Raw genomic sequence first — 23,432 nt, forward strand, 5'->3', positions numbered from 1 at the left:
GAGAGAAGGGGGAATATTCAAGAGATGTTGGAAAGGTGAACTTGACAGACGCTGGCAACAGACTGAATGGGGGAGGAGAGGGTGAGAGATAGTAAAGAGTCAGGGATGACATCTAGGTTGTAAGGGTGAAGGACTAGAAGGATGGTAGTGTTCTCAAAAGTAATAGGGAAATTGGAACTGGAATTGGGGTGAAGGCTTAGGGAGAAAGATAATGAGTTCAGTTTTAGACATGTTGAGTTCAAGATATCTACCTGACATCTAGTTCAAGATGTCCAATAGGCAGTAAAAGATAAGAGATTGGAGGTCAGGTGAAGTTAGGGCAGGATAGACAGATCTGAGAATCATCATGGTAATTAAATCCACTACAGCTGATAAGATCACCAAGTGAAGTAGTATAGAGGGAGAAGAAAAGGGGATATAGGATAGAACCCTGTAGGGCATCCAAGACGTGGATGAGGATCCAACAAAGGAGGCTGAGAAGGGAAATCAGATAGGTAGGAGGAAAACCAAGAGAAAGTGGCATCCCAAAAACCTAAAGAGAAGAGATATTCAGGAGAAGAGGGTGATCAACAGGGCCAAAGGCTGTAGAGAGATAAAGAAGAACAAAGACTGAAAAAAGGCCATTTTCAATTCGGCAATTAAGAGATTGATGGTAACTTTGGAAAGATCAGTTTCAGTGGAATAATGTCAGAAGCAAAATTTTTAAGGGACCAAGAAGGAAATGAGTGGAAAAAAGTGGAAGCACCTGGCATAAATAGCCTTTTCAAGGAGTTTAGCCACCAAAAGCAGAAAAGATATAGGACAATAGTTAAAAGACAGAGATCAAGGGAGGGTTTTTTGAGGATAAGGGAGAGATATGGACATGTTTGTAGGTAGTAGGAAATGAGCCAATAGATGGAGAAATTGAAGGTAAGGTGATAGATTAGGAATGACAGAGGGGGAAATTTGTTGGAAGACATGGGAGGGAATGAGATCACTTGTGCTGGCAGAGGGGTTGGCCTTGGTAAAGAGTAAGGCCACCTCTCCTTGTGAGACAGGGTTGAAGGTAATAACAGAAGCATGTAAGTGACATGAGATGAGGAAGGGAAGAGAAAAGGGAGCTTAAAGCAAATGGCCTCGGGGGGAAGGAGGGATAAAATATGAAGCAACGCTCTCAGTTGAGAGGGTTGTGTAGCAGAAGGAGTCCTGGCAGGTTTGAGAAGGGATAAAAAGATTTGTAAGACTCACTGTGATGAGTGGGAAAAGGGAAATGTAGAATTGCTTAGCAGCAGTGAAAGCCTCAATGAGGTTATATAACATAAATTTGTAGTGGATCTAATCAAAACTGTTGTATGTTTTTTCTCCACCTATATTCAACAGCATATTTGTAGCAACAAATGCAGCTAATGGTGGCAGTGATCCAAGACAGGGGCTTGTCAGGGCCAGATATGGTAAGGGGGTCGGGGACGCAAGAGAGGAGAACAATATAGAGTTGAACTGGTTCGCCATAAGGTCAAGATGGAGAAAAGAGGAGAGAATGGATGCTGCAGGGAAAATAGCCTGGGAGAGAAATGAGGGGTCAAAGGATTGGAGGTCACAGTATGGATAAAGAATAGGATATGGTGAGGGAAGGAAGAGGTATAAATGGAAAAGTAATAGATTATGATCAGATAATGGGACTTCAGCATTCTTAAACACGAAGGTGGTGCATTTGTGGGTGATGAAGAGATTAAGGATATGACCCATCTTTGTGTATGGCTGAAGTGAGATGGAGGAATATATCATGAGAAATGAATAGGTTGAGCAATTGAGTGGTTATAGTTTTTGAAGGAGAATCAGTATATATGTTGAAGTCCCCTAGTACGATGGCAGGAGTTGGGGAGGAAAAACACTGTAAGGCAGGTATTGAACTGATTGAGGCATAAGGGGAATATCTTAAATGTCTATAGACAATAGAAACTAGGATTTTGATGGAATAGTAGGTATAAATTGCATGAACCTCGAAGGAGAGGTCACTGAGTGATGGAGAAAGAGAGAGAACCTGGAAATGGCAATTGTGAGCAAGGAATATTCCAACTCCTCTGTCCTAACCAGTGAGCCTTGGAGAATGAGTGAAAGTACAGCCAGTACTGAGTAGGGTAGCCAGAAACGCCGTATCATCTGGGAGAGCCAGGTTTCAGTGATAGCAAGAATCTGGAAGTAGGAGAGGAAAAAATTTAAGATGAAGGGCAGTGGGTACAGTGGAAGGGGTGGGTGGCATTTGGTTGGGACTTTGGGGTTGGGGGGTTGAATGGATGGGAATAAAGAATCAGATGGGGGGATGGGGAATGGGATTTAGATGATGACCTACTGGGGTTTGGAATCACAGGGATATGTAGCATACACCCAAGCGGTGAGAATGTTCATCACGGAATAGAAGGGGCTATTCCTCTTCTCAGAGGAGGCTGGAGAACAGATTGTTCCTCTTCTCACCAGAGGCTCTCCACATCACAGACAGGAGACTGGCAACAGGAAACAGTAGTTGCCTTGCACTGGCCTGGGTGGAAGTCCTGCTGCCTGACCCTAGAAGTCTTCTTTCAAAGGGCATGCGGTCAGAGGAATATCTTGCTCCTCTTGTAAGCTGAGGCATCAAGAAGTGGAAGTCTTCTGTAGGGGAAGTTTGCTTGGAGTACATAAAAGTCAGACAGGTCCCTTGCCACCTTCTCTCAAGAGGCATGCCCAGCAGGAAATGGAAGGCACATGGTCAGTTCAGTATAAAATATCAAAAAATACCAATCATTAAAGCAGTAACATAGTAGTATAAGTCAGTTAATAAGCAAAGCAGACTTCTGGTTTCTCAGTAAGTTTAACAAAAAGTTTAGGTCAAAAATACAGAGACTGACACCACTATTGAAATGGACTTCCACAATCTATAATACTCAGCAAAGGGATCAGTAGTGACTCTTTTTTTCTTTAGTTAAATTTTGTTTATTTTGTTACATTTTAAGCTCTGAAGTATCTTCCTTCCTCCCCATTCCAAAACAGAGTAGGCTACCATTTGACATAGATATATAGCTATAGATATATGTAAAACGATACTATGCATACTTCTATTTATCAGTTCTTTCTTCATCAGTTCTCCAGAGGTAGACAGCATCTTTGTTCATAGGTTCTTTGTAGTTATTTTGAGTATTCATAATACTCAGAATAACTCAGTCATTCATCGTTATTCTTCTAACAATACTCCTGTTGCTGTATACAATGTTCTCTTGGTTCTGCTCATTTCACTTTTCATTATTTCATGCAAATCTTTCTATGCTTTTCTAAAATCAACCAACTCATTATTTCCTATGGCACAGTAGTATTCCATCACAATCATATACCACAACCTGTTCATCCATTCCCCAATTGATGGGCATCCTCAATTTCCAATTCTTTGCCACCAGAAAGAGAGCTGCTATAAATATTTTAGAATATGTAGGATCTTTTCCTTTTTTCCCTGACCACCTTGGGAAACAGGCCTATTAGTAGTATTGCTAAGTCAAAGGGTATATATGGTTTTATAACTCCTTGGGCATAATTCCAGACTGCTCTCTAAAATGGTTGGATCAATTCACAGTTCCCCCAACCATGTATTAGTGTCCCAATTATCCCACATCACTCAGTAGTGACTCTCTTTTTTTGAGAAAAGATATGTAGACACTCGGTTTGGAAAGGGACATTAAACTGAGAAATTAATTGGGCAGATTTCATCATCATCACTATTGTCATTATTTACCATGAAAGCCCTTGCTTTTCGGTCAATGAAGAAAAAAAGAGTAGGAATCATTTTACACTGTAGCTTCACATCCTTACGTGACTGTAAGATACAGTTACAATGACTTGGCCTAAAATAACATACAAAGAAGTTGAAAAGTTCAGAATTTGAGATCAAAGTACCCCAATATGTAAGCAGCTAGGAGGTGGAGCAGTGGATAAAGTGTCAGACAAACCAGGAAGATGTAAGTTTGAATTCTACCCCAATGTTGCATAGGATACTGGAATGTAAGATCTATGAACCAGAGTAAGCTGGATGTGGTCAAACAAGAGATAGAAAAATTAAACAGTGACATCTTGGACATCAGTGATCTTAAATGGACTGGAATGGGTGAATTTAATTCAGGTGATTACTATACATACTACTGTGGACAAGAAGTCCTTGGAGGAAATGGAGTAGCCCTCATAGTCAATTAAAGGGTGAGAAAAGCAGCACTGGGGAATAATCTCAAAAATGACTAAATGATATATGTTCAAATTCGAGGTATCACAAGTTCAACTTTACAGTAATATAATACCACTAATACCAGAGGCCAATCAGAGATCAGCTCTATGAAGACCTACAGAATCTTTTAGAAGTTATTTCTAGAAATAACACCGAAAAAAAGATAACATATTCATCACAGAGGACTGTAATGTGGGATATAGGTGTGTTCATGGAAGAAGTGTGTGAAGGCTCTGGTGTGAAGGCTGCTGAGCCCTTTTCAGGGCTGCTTTCCACCTTTGGTGTCCACGTGTTCCACCTAACTCCAACCTGTGGCTCCAAGAAGCTGTAGCAAACACAGTGGCCACACCCTAGTAAACCATTTCAGCAGATAAGCTAAACCACGTCGAGAGTAACCAAAGGGTCTCAAACCCATTGATGAGTTAGGGGAGTGTCCACCCCAAGTATGAAAAGACTTTCCCTGATGGAATGGGCAGATGAGAACAGTCTGTTCCAATGGCCATGAAGGCAGCTGAAGCAGGTGCTGTGGAGCGCTGAGAGCTTGGTTAAACATGAAAGATGTCAAGGCCATCCAGTGCATCTTGAGCCATCACCATTTGTCTTGATTCAGTTACTAAACTGTGATGACTCTGGAGGAGGGAATAAGGCTGATGACTTTGTGCAACTCTGCTTCACTTAAATTCAATTTACTCATGAATCAAAAGACATCACCCACACCATTGTACCATTTTTACCTGTCTCAAAGTCCTGTGGCAACGGGCGAGTGACAAGGCAGCACGTGCGGATACGATGGGAATTGTAGTCACAATCCTGAACACCGGCAGCCCAGGCCATAGGGTCAGCTTCTCACTGGAAGTAGCAGTGGGATTGAGAAGCCCTCCAGGTGTCTGAGCAGCCTTTTAAGGTGAGCACTGCTCACCTTCTGGTGTGAAGAAGGGGCTAGAAAGGGAGCCCTAAAAACTGTCTGCTTATCGAATCCTGGCCTTATTACCACAGCAGGCATGGATCCCACCCTGTGGTCGAAACACAAAAAAATGTACAAAAACATCTACAAAGACAATTCCACTCACCATCAGCACGTGGAAAGTGCACACACTTAAAGACAACACAAAATCCAGCAGACCTGAAAAATGAACAGCTCTTGTTGCAAGAGAACACAACAGATATCACATCCAAATGGCAGCCCTGAGTGAAACAAGGCTGGAAAATGAAGACCAGCTTACTGAAGATGGAAATGAATACACATTTTTCTGGAGTGGCCACAGTGAAGAGGAGCGCCATGAAGCTGGTGCAGGTTTGGCATTTAATAGACTATGTGATTGTGTGCAGAATTGATTATGTGCAGAACTGAAGTAGCTCAAAAGAAAGGCGAGATGCACAAATTGAGAGAATCCACCCCAAATGTTCACATGGACTATTTGTGCCTGACCTGTGACAGAACATTTTGAGCTCCTATTGGTCTGATCAGCCACAGTCAGACATACCATAACTTGGCTCTAACATAGTGATGTCATTTTGATCCTCTTCAAGAACGAAGGACAACAACCAACCAACCAACAAATGCTAAAGTAGGAAATCAAAAGATAACCGGAATAACGGACAAGTTAGGCCTTGGAGTACAAAATAAAGCAGGGCAGAGTTTTGTCAAGATAATTTGCAAACACTCTTTTTCAACAATCCAAAGTCACTTGACACATGGGCATCACCAGATAGAAATTAGATTGATTACATACTTTTTAGCCAGAAGAGGAGAAGCTCTATTACAGTCAGTTAAAACAAGACCTGGAGCTCACTGTGGCTCAGATCATGAGCTTTTTACTGCAAAACTCAAACAAATTGAAGAAAGTAGAGAAAACCATCAGACCATATAGGTATGATCTAAATAATATCCTTTATGAATATGAAGTAGACGTGATGAATAGATTTAAGGGACTAGATCTGGTAGAGTGCCTAAAGAACTATGAACAGAAGTTCACAATATTGTGTAGGAGGCAGCAACAAAAAAACACACCAAGGAAAAAAAGAGCAAAAAAGCAAAATGGCTGTCTAATGAGGCTTTACCAACGGCTGAGGAAAGAAGGAAAGGGGAAAAAGAAAGGGAAAAGGTAAAGATGTACCCAACAACGCAGAATTCCAAAGAATAGCAAGGAGAGAAAAGGTTTTCTTATTTGAGCAATGCAAAGAAATAGAAGAAAACTATAGAAAGGGAAAGACAAGAGATCTCTTCAAGAAAATTAGAGATATCAAAGGAACATTTAATGCAAAAATAGGCATGATAAAAGACGAAAATGATAGGAACTTAATAGAAGCAGAAGAAAATGAAGAAGTAGCAACAATACACAAGAACTATAGAAGATCTTAACATCACCTATAACCACGATGGTGTGGCTACTGATCTAGAGCCAGGTATCTAACAGGACACAGTCAAACGGGCCTTAGGAAGCATTGCTAACAATAAGGCTAGAGAAGGTGATGGAATTTCAGCTAAGCTATTTAAAACCCTATAAGATGATACAGTTAAAGTGTTGCACCCAATATGCTAGCAAATTTGGAAAACACAACAGCGGCCACCAGATTGGAAAAGATCAGTTTACATCCCAATCCTAAAGAAGGGCAATGCCAAGGAATGTTCAAATTACTGAATAATTGCACTAATTTCACATGCCAGCAAAGTTATGCTTAAGATTCTGCAAGCTTGGTTTCAGCAATATGTGAACTGATAATTATCAGAAAAGCTGGCTAGTTTTCAAAGAGGCAGAGAATCTAGAGACCAAATTGCCAACCTTCACCGGATTATGGAGAAAGTAAAGAAATTCCAGAAAAACATCTACTTCTGCATCGCTGACTATACTAAAGCCTTCAATTGTGTGAATCACAACAAAATGTGGCAAGTCCTCAAAGAATTGGGAGTATACCAAATCATCTCACTTGTCTCCTGAGGAAACTGTATGTGGACCAAAAGGCAACAGAACCAAACAAGGAACAACTGATTAGTTTAAGACTGAAAAAGGAATACAAGTCTTTATATTGCCATCTTTTTTTATTTAACTTATATGCAGAGTACATCATGCAAATTGTCAGGCTGAATGAATCAAAAGCCAGAATTAAGGTTGCCAGGAGAAATATCAACAACCTCAGATATACAAATGATACCCCTCTGATGGCAGAAGGTGAAGAAGAATTAAGAAGCCTCTTGATGAGGGTGAAAGAGGAGAGTGTAAAAGTTGGCTTGAAGCTTAATATCAAAAACAAAAAAAATTAAGATCTTGGAAACTGGTCCCATAACTTCCTGGCAAATAGAGGGAGAAGAAATAGTAACTGTCAGAGTTTATATTCTTGGGCTCAAAGATCACCGCAGATGGTAACTGCAGCCATGAAATCAAAAGACACTTGCTCCCTGGAAGGAAAGCTATGGCAAATCTGCAAAGCAAACTAAAAAGCAGAGACATCACCTTGCTAACAAAGGTCCACATAGTCAAGGCTATGGTTTTTCCAGTAGCAGAGTATGGCTGTGAGAGTTGAACTATAAGGAAAGTGAAGCACCATACACTTGACACTTTCAAATGGTGGTACTAGAGAAGTCTTTTGAGAGTCCCTTGGACAGCAAGGAGTTCAAATCACTCAACACTTACAGAACTAAATTCAGACTATTTATTGGGAGGTCAAATACTGAAGTTGAAGCTTAAATATTCTGGCCACATAATGAGAAGAGAGGACTCACTGGAAAAGACGATGATGCTGGGAAAGACTGAAGGCAAAAGGAGAAGGGGGCAGCAGAGGATGAGATGGATAGATAGTGTCATGGAAACAATGAATATGAACTTGGACAGACTTTGAGAGACAGTGGAGGATAGAAGGGCTTGGTGTGCCACAGTCCATGGGGTCACAAAGAGTCTCACAGAACAACTGAACAACTACATTACTGAATTAGGACCACTGGCTGTAAAACCCTACTTGAAAAGAAATTGACAGGGGCAGCTAGGTGGCACAGTGGATGGAGCACCGGCCCTGAAGTCAGGAGGACCTGAGTTCAAATCCGGCCTCAGACCAAACACTTGACACTTACTAGCTGTGTGACCCTGGGCAAGTCACTTAACCCCAACTGCCTTAAAAAAAAAAAAGAAAAGAAACTGACATAGTATACAGAGAACCTTTACATGGTAGGCAACCAAATTTAGCTAAAGTATCAATCTTGTCTTTTCTGAACACTGAAACTCTATAGAGATCAACAGGATTTGTTTTGGGTTTTTTTATTTCATATTTTTCAATGAGCACTGGAAAGCAAACACAAGGAACACAGGAATGTTTAATTGACTGGCATTTGGGGGGGAAAGATTAACAAATTATCAGTTAAAAAAGGTATTACTTAAAAGCAAAATGCAGAAAAGAAAAAAATTTCTAAAAGAATTTTTAGAGTAACATAAAATCAAGTCAAACGGCATGTATCTATTGATCATCTCCTAAGTAGCAGGCACTATGCTAGATACTATATTTGCTGTGAGGATAAAATGAGATATTTGTAAAGCACTTAGCATAGTGCCTGAAATATAGTAGGCACTACATAAATGTTAGTTATTATTATTATTATTATTATTATTATACAGTAGAAAGAACATAATTTTAACTTAGTCAACACTTTCTGGGTGAGCAACTCTCCAAATAACAGAGTTTAGGTGATTTTTTTTAAAAAGCTAATTAAAGCAATCTTTTAAAAATTTAATTCTTAGATTTTTAGAAATAGTGATCTTTAATTAATCTAATGTCTTAAAATTATCCAAAAATATCACATCAAAAACCCTACGATACTTCGAAAGGAAAACTACAAATTAAAGTACTGACAACATGTCCCATATGCTTTCAGCTGTGGAAAAATTATTATGCTTGCTCATTAGTGGTCTCTAGTGATGAAAAAATTGGTACTTATATAGAAACACCTTAAGATGGATAAGTATCAATTAGTTCTGTATAATAAAGTTACAGGATTTGAAATTGAGGTTATACCCATTAAAATGTCATCTTTCATAGTTCTATTTTCAATCTGACTTCTTATGGAAATCAGGCATATTATTTTTTAAAAAATCATTCAATGCCTCTGACCATTTCCTTTTTAATAGCTTTTGATTTCCTGCAATTGACTTAAACAAAATTTAATATTCTCTTTTTTGTTAAAAAGGGCATGAGGTCCCTCACAAATTTTAAATATATTTTTCATAAAAAGGGAAAATAGTGCTTACTAAGAACTGGAGGTTTCCATGGGGCGAACTCTAAATCACATGTGACCTCTGGCCCATATGATTTCAAAAGCAACAGCACTGCTTTGGCAGTTTTTCAAGATAAACTCAATGCTTTCTGGACATCTGTATCCAGGTTATTTCCTTCCCCTGGGTGTAATCCAAATTATATTGGATCAGGTGTTGGTCTCATAGAACAATTTCCTTGTAATACTTAAAAAAAAAACTTTAACACAAATCATCAAGGCCCTATTTTTAAGAAGAGGGTAAAAAGAAGAAAAAAGAATAAGTGTTTATACAGCACCTACTATGTACCTCTGCACTGTCAATTATTCATTTAACAGCTGAGGAAAGTGAGGCAAACAAAGGTTAAGTGACTTGACCAGGGTCATACAACTACCAAGTGTCTGAAGTTAGATTTTAACTCAGATATTCCTGACTCCAGGCCCAGGGCTCTATTTATTGCACACCAGCTCTTAGCAAACATCTGTAAACCACAAGCTCTTGGTCTGCATTACCCAAACCCGAGAAAAGAAAATGCTACCTTAAGAAATCTTTTAAAAGGTAGATTATGATAAGTCAGCCAACAAGCATTTATTATGTGCTTACTAAGTACCAGAACTGTGCTAAGTACTAGGGATACAAAGGAAAGAAAAATATGACCCCTAATCTCAAGTTCACATTCTAATATAAGAGACAACATGCAAATAACTATGTACATACAAAATATATAATGTAAATAGAAGGTAATCTCAGAGGGAATGGAACTTGGGGAAAGAGGGGATCAGAAAGACAATAGGCTTCCTTCAGAAAGTGAGATTCAAGTTGAGTCTTTTAGGACACCAAGGAAACCACTCCAGCAGATGTGGAAACAGCCGGTGAAAATCCACAGAGCTGGATTGTCACCTGTGAGGAACAGCAAGGAGGTAAGTATAGCTGGATTGTAGTGTTTTGTATAGGGGAGCAAAATGTAAGATTAAAAAGACAGAAAGAAGCCAGGTTGTGAAAGACTTTATAGTTAAATACCTTGTAGCACTACTACTGTAGCCAATAATTTGTAAGACTTTTACTAATAAGTTTAGTGGATAGAGTGCTAGAGTTGGAGTCAGGAAGACTTGAGTTCAAATCCTGCTTAGTTATGTGACTCTGGACAAGTTACTTAACCTCTCCCAACATGTTTCCTCATCTAAAAAATGGCATCTATCTCATAGGGTTCTTGTGGAGATCAAATGAGATAACATATGAAAAGCATTAACCTTAAAGTGCTACATAAATGCTAGCTATTTACCTTAAATACTGTAAGTTCACTTAGCAAACTTCAATTACTTTTGTTGGAAATATGATATACTAATTAGCAAAATATGTAATAAAAGGCAATGTAAACAAGAGACTTGGGAGTCAAAAGTGCTGAGGTCAAGTAATGGCTCTGCTAAGATATGTGACCTTGGGTAAATAACTTCCCTCTCTAAGCCTCAGTTTTCTTATTAAAATGAGGGAGTTAAGCAAAAAGATCTCTAAGGTACATTTCAACTCTAATATTCTGTGAATGTAAAACATAAAACAGTAAATGAATTCATAAATGTATATTGACTTATGTACTTTGGTAAACCATTTTACCAATTATAACTTCGCTTCTGTTTCAATAGTAATTTCTAGCTAATTCACAATAGTAGATACTATTAAAGATTTTCTCAAAAGAAATTTAAAGATCATTTAACAATCCTGGATTAATTAAAATTAATCCTCAGTCCATAAATAACATCAGTAGCAGAATATGGTACTAATCATGCCAAGGTCACTATATGAATTCCAATATAGGACAGTCAGCTTCACTTTTTTTTTTTTAGTCACCACTGATTCCACCACTAATTCTGACTGGCTGCCAACAGTACAAGGGAAATAGGAAAAAAAAACATACATGGAACATCACAAATCCATTACCACTACTGGAAAAACAACTCAAAGCACAGATCTTTTGGTAAGAGGTCATTTTAAGGATGCAACTAGGGAGAAGCTGATAAAAGAATGTTTTCAGATATTTGGGTAACCTCTGCCTCAAAAGACTAGAAGTCTCATTAGAAGTCAGAAACAATCAATTAATATTTGCTTTAGTCAGTGTGTGCTCTCCAAGCACATGTGCAAGAAAAAAAAATATAACTAAAGAACCCTTAACTATGCAATGAATTAACAGTAAATTCAAAGAAAAATAAGCATATTTATCAACTGACATGAAACATTTCAAGCAACCTAAAACTTTCTGCCAGAAAACAAAGTGTCATTAGTCACTTCCTTCATCCAGCTGTTTATTATAGGCATGCAACACATGCACACGCACACACTTTTTCAGTAGACAGACATAAGTGTAAGTGTGACTTGTAAATGTAATTTGTGATGGTCCATAGAATCCAAGACTCAGAGGAGTAAGGGGTCTTAGAAGTTCTACTTTCCTATCCCATGTAGGAATCACCTCTTACAACATACTTGACAGGTGGTGATCCAGCTTTAATTGCCTTCAGTGACAAAGAATACAGTATGCATCTCATAAAAGCTCAAGTCAGTTCATATTTATTAAGCTCTTTAAAATTTACAAAGCACTTTCTCAACAATAACACCATGACAAAATTAATGTGAGTACTGTTATCCCTATTTTATAGATGAGGAAACTGACTACAAATTCAGTGCTCCTTCTTCCACATCAGGGCAGCCCATTCCATCTTGGGGCAGTGCTGATTATTAGGAAGTTCTTAACATTGAGCTAAGATCTGCTTCTTTATAACTTTCATCTGCTAGTCCTGGTTCTTCCCTCTAGATCCACAAAGATAAAGTCTAAATTACAAAACTGACTGAAATGAAATAGAATGATATAGAGAGGCTCTGCCCAGAATAACTAGGACAAGGGAGTTTGAAAGATAGAAGAGGCAGAAGTAGGGAAGATCAAGTGCAAGATGTGACAGAGATGAAACAAGGTCTATATTTATCAAAAGCAAGAGCCTCAGCAAGAGGGCTAGTTCAAGATATTTCTGGGAGGAGGACCTAGGAAGGCTACAACAGCCATTTCACGGAATCAGAGGACTTCTTAAAAAGAGAGTTTGGAAGTTGTTGTTTTTTGAGGGGTTTTTTTTTTTTGTTTGTCTTTTGGTTTGCTTGTTTTTGCCTGAATCTAAAGGTTGTATGTATTACCAGCCAAAAAGGACCTTGTTTCCTCAAGAACTAATGGTTGCTGCTGAATCAGAGTGGAATTAAGACAAACAAATCTAGATAAAGCTAAATGAATTCCAACAAACATTTGTTAAGGGGGCAGCTAGGTGGCGCAGTGGAAAGAGCTCTGGCCTTGGAGTCAGGAGGACCTGAGTTCAAATACAGCCTCAGACACTTGACACTTACTAGCTGTGTGACCCTGGGCAAGTCACTTAACCCCGACTGCCTCACCAAAAAGCCAAAAAAAAAAAATATATGTTAAGCACCTACTCCTTATATGTAATGGACTATGCTAGGAGCTAGGATATCAGTTTTGTCCTAATAGACATCCTATCAGACCATCCCTTTAAGGAACTTACATTCTACTGGCCTTAGTAACTGCTGCATACATTTAATCTGCCTATGGCCCTATATTCATTACTCAGAAATTACTCAGACAGTAGTCAAGTTGTTATTTGGAAACTAAATAGCTGGTTAAGTGTATGACATTTCAGAAGATTCACTACAGAAGGGCTTTGTGAGGTGGGGGGGGAGAGAGGAGGGAAGGGGAAAGAAGTAGGGAGGATATTAAGGAGAACTGAGGAGAAGAGCTATCTTCTCAAGATCAAAATCTAAATGAGAAAACCCCTTTTAATCATTTGGATAGACAGAAAATAAAACCAGTTATCAACAAAAGAGCCTTCTGTTTGGGGTGATCCTAACATTTTGTTATAAAGAGATTAAAATTATCACTGAATTCTGTCACTTATGCAGTATATTCTACAATGATGTACTGATTAAAAAATAAAAAAATCAAATCATAATGACTAATATACCCTAAGCTAATAAGTGGTGGTAGTTTTGTTCTTCAGTAGTTTTCAGTCATGTAGTTTGGGGTATTCTTGGCAAAGACACTAGAGAGGTTTGCTATTTCCTTCTCCAGTTCATTTTACAGATGAGGAAACTGTGGCAAACAGGGTTAAGTGACCTGCCCAAGGTCACAGAGCTAGTAAGTATCTGAAGCCAGATTATGAGTCTTCCTGACTCCAGGCCTGGCACTCTATCCACTGTACCACCTACCTGTCTCCAAGCTGATAGGTAGTATGATGATAATGTTTCTTTAAGGTCCCAACCACTAAAAGTCAACAGAGTTCTGTGAAACAATTTTTAACAGCTAATATGATACATGTGCCTATGTCTATTAAATCCAACATATTGAGTAATCTCCTATCAACCTTATCTATTAACTCTACTGATATCAAATGGAAGAACACTAACAATAAGACTCCTGGAACTAGCCAGTTTCTTGGCATTAAACTGACAGCTTTTTGCACCATACACATGTTGGGCTGATGGTGTGTAAAAAAATAAATCATAATAAGCCTAAGCAGCTAGTGAATAGTGAGCTGAAATAGGAAAATAGCAAACAGGGAAGACTAATGAAACTTTATTTTAGGGGTTCATGGAAGCACACCCTTAAACAATATGACAACTGTGGATAGCCCAAAAACAACTACAACTACTCAATAGCATGGCTATAGAACACAAAAACAAAGTTATTTTCTAAACGAGGGTTTTAAGTCTGGCAAGAGTCTAGGAGGCAGCATTAAAAGCACTGAGGGGCATTTTGGACAGCAGTCATTTAACAAAAGAGATACTTCACAAATGTTCAGTGCGGACATGGTTCGTAAGCACAAAACAAAATTCATCATCACAATAATGTGATCTTAAAAAATAAGCAGCAGTACAGGCCAGTATTGTGTTATGATTTAACCAAAGACAACTTCCAAAGAACCTGAGGTAACCTAAGATAAACACATAGTATAAATGTATTTAAGTTATTTTAGCAAGTAAAACAGAGGCCCTCTAAGAAACAGCAGAAGTTCTTTCAGCCAGTGGATTGAATATGAGAGCAATAAATTTGGCTTTACATTTTCTAATCAATGGAGTGAAAATAGCAACATGCAGTTATATAGTTTTCATTTTCTGACACAAATTCATCTGCATCAATGATTTTTTTTCCTGAATAAACTCAAACAGGAATTTATCAAGTGGATTCTTATATAAAGGGCACAAAGTGACAAAATAAACTCTCTTCAGTTGTCATTTTACAAAAAATACACACAGGCTTTTCAAACAGACAATTCTCATATCTACTTTTTATAAAAGTAGAAGAGGCATGACAGCAAAATATGATTCATAGAATTCATTTCTACAAGTGTTTGCAATAAGGTGGTCCAAATAGTTTGCTTTAGGATGTTCTAACTTAATAGAAGGTAAAAACATGGAGAATCCTAATGAATGGATAGTTAACATGTTTAGGGAAGTTTCCTCTCCCATTCCCCCAAATATCAGATACCTTAAGTTAAATTCGGACAAGTACTGGGTTTCATCCAGCTTATTACCAAATTTTCTAACAGATCTATAATTGCTGATAATTATATTAAGGATTCAAATGAGGACCAAAAACTTTAGATTCTAGACATGAGAAGGGCAAAAATGACATTATTTTCTAGAAGATTTTGAGCTGAGCCCTCAGTCTGGCTCTCATCTATTTTTGCAGTCTTATTTTCATTCTACTCTCCTTCACAAATTCTATCTTTCAGTCAAACTAGATGTGCCCTGAACTCAAAATTACATCTCCAACCTCTAGACATTCACAAATGCCATTTCCAATTCAGAAAATGTGCCCCCTTTCTATCTTCCAGCCAAACAGGTATTCTTACTGCTATTCACAAACATTTCAGCTCCCACCTCTGGGCCTTTGCACTAGCTGTTACTCGTTCCTTAAATGCCCTCCCTCCTCATTTCCACCTCTCAGAATCTCTTGCTTTCTTTAAAATTCAGCTCAAGCTCTGCCTTATACACAAAGACTTCATCCTGATCACTGCTGCTGCAGGTGTTTTCCCCAAAAAACTACCTTGTATTTATTTTGTATATACTCATGTAAAACATTTTGTATATACTGGCCCTCCCAGTAAACTGTCAGTTCCTTAAGCGAAGGACTGGCACAGAGTAGGCACTTAATAAATGCTTATTGACTGACTGATTTCTGTCTCTCAGAATCTTCATCTTCATTTAAAGCTCAATTGAGTTGCCACATATTTCACATATTTCATGAAATCTTCCCTGATCTCTCCAATTATTAGTCCCCTCCTGCCTATTTTCCTTGTCCATGATGCATCCCCCCCCCCATAGAATATAAGCTGCTTGGGAGCCAGAACAGTTTCATTTCTGTCTTCTTTTGTCCTTATATCCTAATACAAAGAGTCCAACCAGTGCCTTTCATATAGTAGGTATTTAGTAAATGCTTGTTGAATGGAAATTATCAAATTTACAAATGGTATATTATTAAGAAGGGTGGATAACATTAATAACAGAAGCAGGTTCCAAAAATACCTCAACAGGATAAAAAATCGCATCAAATAAAATAAGATGAAATTAAATAAAAATAAGTGTAAATAAAGTTTTACACTTTATTGTAAAGTGTAAGGGGAGGCATAGCTAGATACCAGTTCTTTAAAAAAAAAAAAGAGCTAGTATTTTAGTGGACTGCAAGTTCAAAATATGTCAAGAGAATGACATAGCAGTCAAAAAAACTAATCTGATCTTAAGCTACATTAAGAGAAGCACAGTACTCAGGACTGCAGAGTTAATAGTTTCAGTGTGCTCTGCCCTGATCAATTTACATCTACAGGGTTGTTTTCATTTCTGGGCACCACATTTTAAGAAAAATACTGATGAGTTGGAAAATGTCCAGAGAGTGGCAACTGCATTAAAAGGCCTCCCTCAAATAAAGCCACATGAAGATTGCTGAAGGAGCAAAGAATGTTCAGCATGATAAAAAAATTTAAGGGAGACATGATAGTGTCTACAGGTATCTAAAGGGTTTTCATACGGAGAAGAAATTAAATTTGTCCTGCTTGGCCCACAAAGGCAGAACAAGGAGTAAATTTGCAATGAGGGAAATCTGAGCTTCATGAAAGGAAAATTTCCTAACAACTAGAGCAGTCCAAAAGTAAAATGGGCTGCCTTGGAAGGTAGTGAGTTCCTCCTCACTAGAGGGTGTGAGACAAAGCTGGATGATCATTTGTTGGGTATGTTGTAAAGAGGACTTGTTCAGTCATAGGTTAGCCTGGATTGCCTCTGAAGTCCCTTCTAACTCTGAAAGTTTTACGATTCTATATGATTCTATTCAGACAAAAGTTCTACTTATTTAAACACTGTCAGGAGTAGCGGGAGGTATATACAGGTACAATCTTTTTTTTTTTTTGGAAGTAGTTTTACACCTCAAGCTTCCAAGTAGGTAAGCATCATAATTTTTTTTAAAAAGAGTAAACATATATGCAACATGAGGTCCAACTAAAGATTGTTTTTAATTGCAGTTTTTCAAAAAAGTGTAGCTCAGCAGACAGGGTTAAAATCTAGCCACCAGCACTTAAAAGCTGTATGATCAAGAACAGTCACTGAATTTCTCTAAATATCAGTTTTCATATCTACAAGATGGGGATCAGATTCAAGATATAGAGCTGGAAGGGAACTCAAAAGGCATCCAGTCCACCCTCTTTATTCTACAGATGAGTTTAATGGGAATAGAAAGATAACCCACACTAGTCAGAAAACTGAGATGAGATAGATGAGGAAACTGAGGGCAGAGGAAAGCTTAGTTCCTTGCCCAAGATTAAATAGATAGTAAGCATCAGAGACTAAGTTGTGAAGCTCTAATAACATGTTATAAAGTACTATGTAAACTATAATCTGCATGTAATTCTAAACTACACTTGGAATCTGTATTTTGCTTACATAGTTGTAACTTTTACATCTGCTGCTGTATTTCTAAATAAATTTTCAAACTTTTTTTCTTATTAATCATTAGTGATTTTCAAAGTTTTTTTTTAAATATTTAACACTAAAACTGAAAAAATAATCAAATTCTAAAAAAAGTAAGTTTTTACTCTCCTGCATAATTTTGGAATTATGTACCAAAATGCAGGAACAGCTTAATATCTGATACTTCTTCATTCTTTAGACTATTTTTCACTAGCAAATAGAATGATAGAGCCCTAAACTTAGAATCAGGAAGACCTCAGTCCAAATCCTGCCTCAGCTACTTATTAACTCTGGGCAAATCACTCAGCCTCTCTGGGTCTGGGTCTCAGTTCCTCCGCAGTAAAATGAGAGATCTGGGCCAGATGGCCTCTAAAGTAGCCTTGAGCTCTAAAAATCTAATCCTAATTTATGATGTCTATCATCCATTTGCAAATCTTATGTTCCCAAGCCTTTTCATGATTATATAACAAATGTACCATTTCAATCACTTTTTCTTTCCATTTAAAAACATATCTCAAGACACAAGAGATATCAATGACCCACAGGCTTTCAGCCATTATTCACCAAGAACTCTGCTGCAAACCTGCAACTTACTGATATAAGGCTTTCTTTCACACTTCCAAATTTTAAAAACAAACACAAAACCCCAACAATCCTATCAACCTAAGGCCACCAGAAAAACTGAAGAGCTGGGGGCAAAGGGTATGGAAAACGCCCTCTCATTTGGCCTACCTGACACATTCTCTAAGGGGATTTACTTTCTCCATTCTCTTCCTCAGACACCAGGGCTGCCCAAGAATCCCAAAACTCAAGTTTTGGTCTGGGGAGTTAGAAGAGAAAAGAGTAAGGGCGTTTCCATGACAACCCTTAACAGAAGCAGGGGAAAGAGTTTCTCGGGAGAGCACGAGGAGGAGGAAGGAACAGATGGGAAAGGAATGAAGGAAGGAGGAAAAGGGATGGAGAGGAAGGAGTGAAGGAAATTGGAAAGAGATGGGAAAGTAGGAATGAAGGAAGGAGGAAAGGGATGGGAAAGTAGGAACGAAGACAGGAGGGAAGGGACAGGAGGAAAGGGACAGGACCGAAGGAACGGAATCGCTCACTGGATGTGTAAAACGCCCAGGTGGCCTTGGGTCCCGTGCGGAGGATAGGAAAGGGAGGGAGCCGGAGGCAGCGGGGCAGGGGCAGGGCTCGGGCTAAGGGCGGCAGGGCGGCCCCCACTCCCTCCTCCCAGCGCCGGCTCGCCCGCTTACCTGGACAGTGAGTCCACGCTGGGCGGCCGCGCCGCCGCGGGCTGGGAGCCCAGGCTCTCGCAGCTGGAGCTCTTCTCCATGGCGCGGCCGGGCCGAGTGCTGGGCTGGGGGGCGGGGGCGGCGGCGGCGGCGGCGGCGGCGGCGGCGGCGGCGGCGGCGGAGGAGGAGGAGGACAGGAGGAGCCGCGGTCAGCCCCGAGCCTCCCAGCCCCGCCGCAGACAGGAAGCGGCCATGTTCGCCCAGATTGCACTGCGAGCGAGCGGGGGCTGCGGGCGGGGCCGGCCCGGAGCCGGAGGAGCGCCCTCCCCCCGCCCCCGCCCCCGCCCCCGCCCCCGCCCCTCTGCTCCCTCCTCCTGCCGCGGAGGGAGGGGGGTGCGAGAGACCTCAGTGAGGGGGGTGGGGCATTCTGGGAAACAACAGGCAGGGGTGCGGGTCAGAGTGAGGCGAAAATGGGTGAAGGCATGAGCGGGGTTGAAAAAGATCAGGAAGGTGGGGTTGGAGGTGAAGTGGGGGAATGTCATAAGTAAGGGTCGAAGTAGGGCAGTGGATAGAGGGCCAGGCCTGATGTCCAGAGTCATCTTCCTGAATTCAAATGTGGTCTCAGACACTTGCTAGCTGGGTGACCCTGGGCAAGTCACGTAACTCTGCCTCCATTTCCTCCATTTCCATTGCTCATCTGTAAAAATGAGCGGAGAAGGAAATGGCAAAGCACCCCAGTATCTCTACCAAGAATACCCCAGATGGGGTCACAAGGTCAGACACAGCTAAACACACACAAGGGGCAATGTTGGGGTGAAGAGGAAGAACAAGGTTGGAGCTACCTCGGTGAGATGGGGTGGCTTCTAAGGTCCCTTCCAGTTCTAACTCTGTGTTTCTGTGACTTGGGGAATATGGAAATAAAGGGAAATGGTGATATGGGAATGTGAGCCGAGGATCTGGGGATGAGAGAGCTTTGGGTAAGGTGAGGAGGGTGAAGAGTATTAGAGTAATGGCAGGTAGGATGAGGTAAAGGTGGATGCTCAGTTCCTATTCCCCAAATTCAAGGCTCAGATAAGGTGAATGAAATTCTTCAGCTGCTAATACTAATGTAGGGGTGCTTTGGGGGAAAAATGGTAATAGAAAATATGGGCAACTAAGTGGCTCCTTGGATAGAGTGGTGGCCCTGGAGTCAACAGGACCTGAGTTCAAATCTGGCCTCAAACATTTACTAGCTGTGTGATCCTGGGCAAAGCCTCAGATCCTCATCTGAAAATATGCCGGAGAAGGAAATGGCAGACCCACTCCAGTATATTTGCCAAGAAAATCTAAATGGGAGCTTGGAGAGTTGGACAAGATTAAAACTACTCAACAACAATAGAAAATATGATAAAGTATGCAGTCTCAGTAACTTGGAGTGAGTGAGTGGGAGCATAAGGTTGGTGTGGGCTTGGGATTGTTGGTAATGTAGAGTATGGAATAAAAAAAAAAGGAGAAATATGGGGGAAAAAACTTCAGAGAGAAAGTATCTAGGGCTGGTACCAGCCCTCTTCCCTCTTCTTAGTTGCCTGCCCACAAAACAATATAGGAAAGGGTGGACATAAATAATGCAAGAGGAAAATTAAATATATCATGGGGGTGAGGCCTAGGTTAAGCTTATGCCGACTATTCCTGACTCCCTTCAATTTCCCATGTAGAACAGGAAGGCGGGGTTGAAGAAATAGCCTGACATTGATTGTGATGATAAGAGAGCAGAATTGGGCAAAGGGAGGATGCTGCTGTCAGTAATTTTCTGTTAACAGAGGACACAAAAAGATCAGAGGAAGGATACCAAGTGAGGCATTTTTAAATTGATAGTGAACAATTGAAATTCCATCTCTTGGAATGTAGAGAGTGAGCAAAAGCTGTTATTAACTATTAGCAAATTATGCAATGAACCTGTAAAAAAAAAAGAAAGAAAGAACTTGAATGATAGGGAAAATTTTTTCATCTCGATTTTTGAACCCAGATTTATTCTTCTATTGGGTGGCTGATTTTTTTTAATTTCTATAATTAGTATAAAATTTACAAGAGGCAAGAAGAAAGTAACTGAACTGTCAACTACACATCCACAGGCCAGATCAAGGATAGCTCTATTCACCACCCACTTAACAGCTCATTACTGAATGTGTGTTTAAACACAAAGGATTTTGCCTCTTCCATTCTGCAGTTTGCTGGTGATCGATGGTGACCATTCAGTAGTCCTGGTTACATCACTTTTATTTCAATAGTTGGCAAAGAAAACTTTACTGTACTGTGATGGGTGGAGGAACTGGTTAGTCAGAACCCTGTTTGACAAACTTCTGCAATAATAGCTTTGGAAATTCAGAATATAGCTTACTACTTGTTTCCCCCTCCCTCCCTTCCTCACCACCTCCCCCTTATCTTCAGCTCTTTTTTCCCCTTCCTGGCCCATTCACTACCACCATGTTCTTTAATTCTATCCAGTTCCACAAGATCTTTCCAGCACTGTACAATGGAAAGAATGTTGGTTCTGAAGTCAGGAGACCCTAGGGCAAATCACTTAATTTCTAGGTGCTATAGGAAACTCAGACTATAAATTACAAAGAAATTGCTGACCTGCATAGGTAAAGGGAGTTTCATCATGTGTATATCAACGAAATCTCAGGTCCAGACCCTATCCCCTATCTCGGACAATGTAATGTAGAATGAAGACCAATAGTCCACCCTCAGGACAAAACTAAATAACACAATGTTATAAACCATTGAGCATCAATGCCTTTCAAATAGTATCTTCTTGTGTAGTATCTCCTGCTCCCAAGAGACTACTAGATTGTTAAACAGCTCAACATCTTCTGAGAGCAAGTCTCAGCCAATAAGTTGGGGTTGAAAGTTGAATTCATACTAAATTTCTTTTTGGTTTAATGGTTTCCATATTGTGTACCTGGGAGAAAGCCACTTGACCATACCTCTCTCTTCTTATACTTTCCCTAAGTAAGTCCTAAACTTTCTCTTTTGTAAAAAAACAGAACGGGGGCAGCTAGATTTCGCAGTGGATAAAGCTCTGGCCTTGGAGTCAGGAGGACCTGAGTTCAAATGTGACCTCAGACACTTGATACTTACTAGCCATGTGACCCTGGGCAAGTCACTTAACCCTGATTGCCTCACCAAAAAACAAAACAAAAAAAAAACCAGTATTATTCTCTCAATGGTTTCATGATCTTATAGCCCAGGTCATTTTAGAATAGATGATCTAATTAGCAAACTACAGATTGCAATCTAGACTTCTCTTGCTCAAACTGTTAAGCTGTCAACTTTATGGCTTACTGCAAACCAAAAGATTTTCTTACATGTCTCCTAGATCCATTATACTAGTTTATCAAATGCTGCCCATCACTCAATGTTCTGAGCGGAAAAAGTTAGAACCCAGAAGACCTGATTTCAAAACCTGGCTCTGCTACTTATTGCTTGTGAACATGGGCAAGTCACTTAAACTTCTCTGAAGCTCAGTTTCCTGATCCATTAAATGAGAAGGTTGACCCAGATGACTCCTAAGGTTCTTTCCAGTTATAATCTATGATTATAAAAACAAATTTAAACTGCGAAGACATAGCAAAGACAATCTCAGGTACATGAACAAAAGAGAAGAGGAAAGGAGAAGCAGACTGAATTGTCAGATATCCTTTCATTCTCTAGTCAAGTTACTACAGGATAAATTGTAACCAGCAGTAATCCCCAAAGCTCATTCATTTAGCAAATATTTATTACGTAGATAACACTTTATTGGATCATTATCAAATGGTTTTTATTGTTGCACCTCAAGATACCAGCTTTCAATAAAATATTCCCTATGAATGTGATACTTTACCACTAAGTCAGAGTATAGCTTACTATCTTGTGTCTCAGTGAGTTTCTATTCTAGAAAGCTTGGGTTTAATCAAAGGATAGTTAACTTCTAATCCTCACCTATCTAGACATAGAATTATCAAAGTTATTTTCTTTAGTTCCTACTTCTGATATGCACATAACCTTATTCTCCAGCCCTAAAATACATTTACTCCTGATCTGTGTGTGATATAAATATTTTGCATCTACTTTATATCTTGGTTTACTGCTTTTTGTTTGTTTTGTTTTGTTTTTTTTAGGCAATTGGGGTTAAGTGACTTGCCCAGGGTCACACAGCTAGTAAATGTCAGATGTTTGGTCTGAGGCCACATTTGAGCTCAGGTCCTCCTGACTTCAGAGCTGGTACTCTGTCCACTGCGCCATCTAGCTGCCCCGGTTTACTGTTTTCATTTGGTTGTTTTGTGTCCCTTGTATGTATGTACACATCAGTGTCATGGGTCAGAATCTCTGATAGAATGGACCACCGTGTAATTTTCCATATGTAGGACCTACCGAAATATTATAATTAGGCACTTAAATGTTTCGGTGATAAGTTCAGGAATATTTACAAATATATTATTAATATGGATCCAAGGGATCTCCTAATTGAGGGATATTCTAGGGATTCCAGGTGAATAAGTTGGATCTGAGACCCTCACAGAATTTTGGGCCTTCTCCTAAAGGGCGTGGTTTGGTCCAAGTCTGGGCTCCTTAAAGGTACCATTATAGAATGGATGAGAAATAATCAGTGGGGCTGGGCTTTTCAAAACAGATACACTGCCCTGAAAGTCTTTTAATGTATCCATCCAATTTAAGCTCAGAACAGATCTGGGCACAGCCAAGGGCTGTGTCTACCCAACCTGA

The 23,432-nt window shown here is 39.6% G+C and overlaps 1 protein-coding gene across 1 annotated transcript in view; it reads right to left on the minus strand.

Moving 5' to 3' along the window:
- The window catches only part of MTMR2 (myotubularin related protein 2), a 104,545-nt gene extending 85,758 nt beyond the window's left edge, over positions 1-18,787 (minus strand). The window contains exon 1 of the mRNA XM_027849388.1: positions 18,708-18,787. Within this exon, the coding sequence (XP_027705189.1) occupies positions 18,708-18,787 (80 nt within the window). The remainder of the gene's footprint in view (positions 1-18,707) is intronic.
- Between the last annotated feature and the right edge of the window lie 4,645 nt (positions 18,788-23,432).

Source organism: Vombatus ursinus, unplaced genomic scaffold (genome assembly GCF_900497805.2).
Source record: "Vombatus ursinus unplaced genomic scaffold, bare-nosed wombat genome assembly UNPS02007344.1, whole genome shotgun sequence".
NCBI lineage: Eukaryota > Metazoa > Chordata > Mammalia > Diprotodontia > Vombatidae > Vombatus > Vombatus ursinus.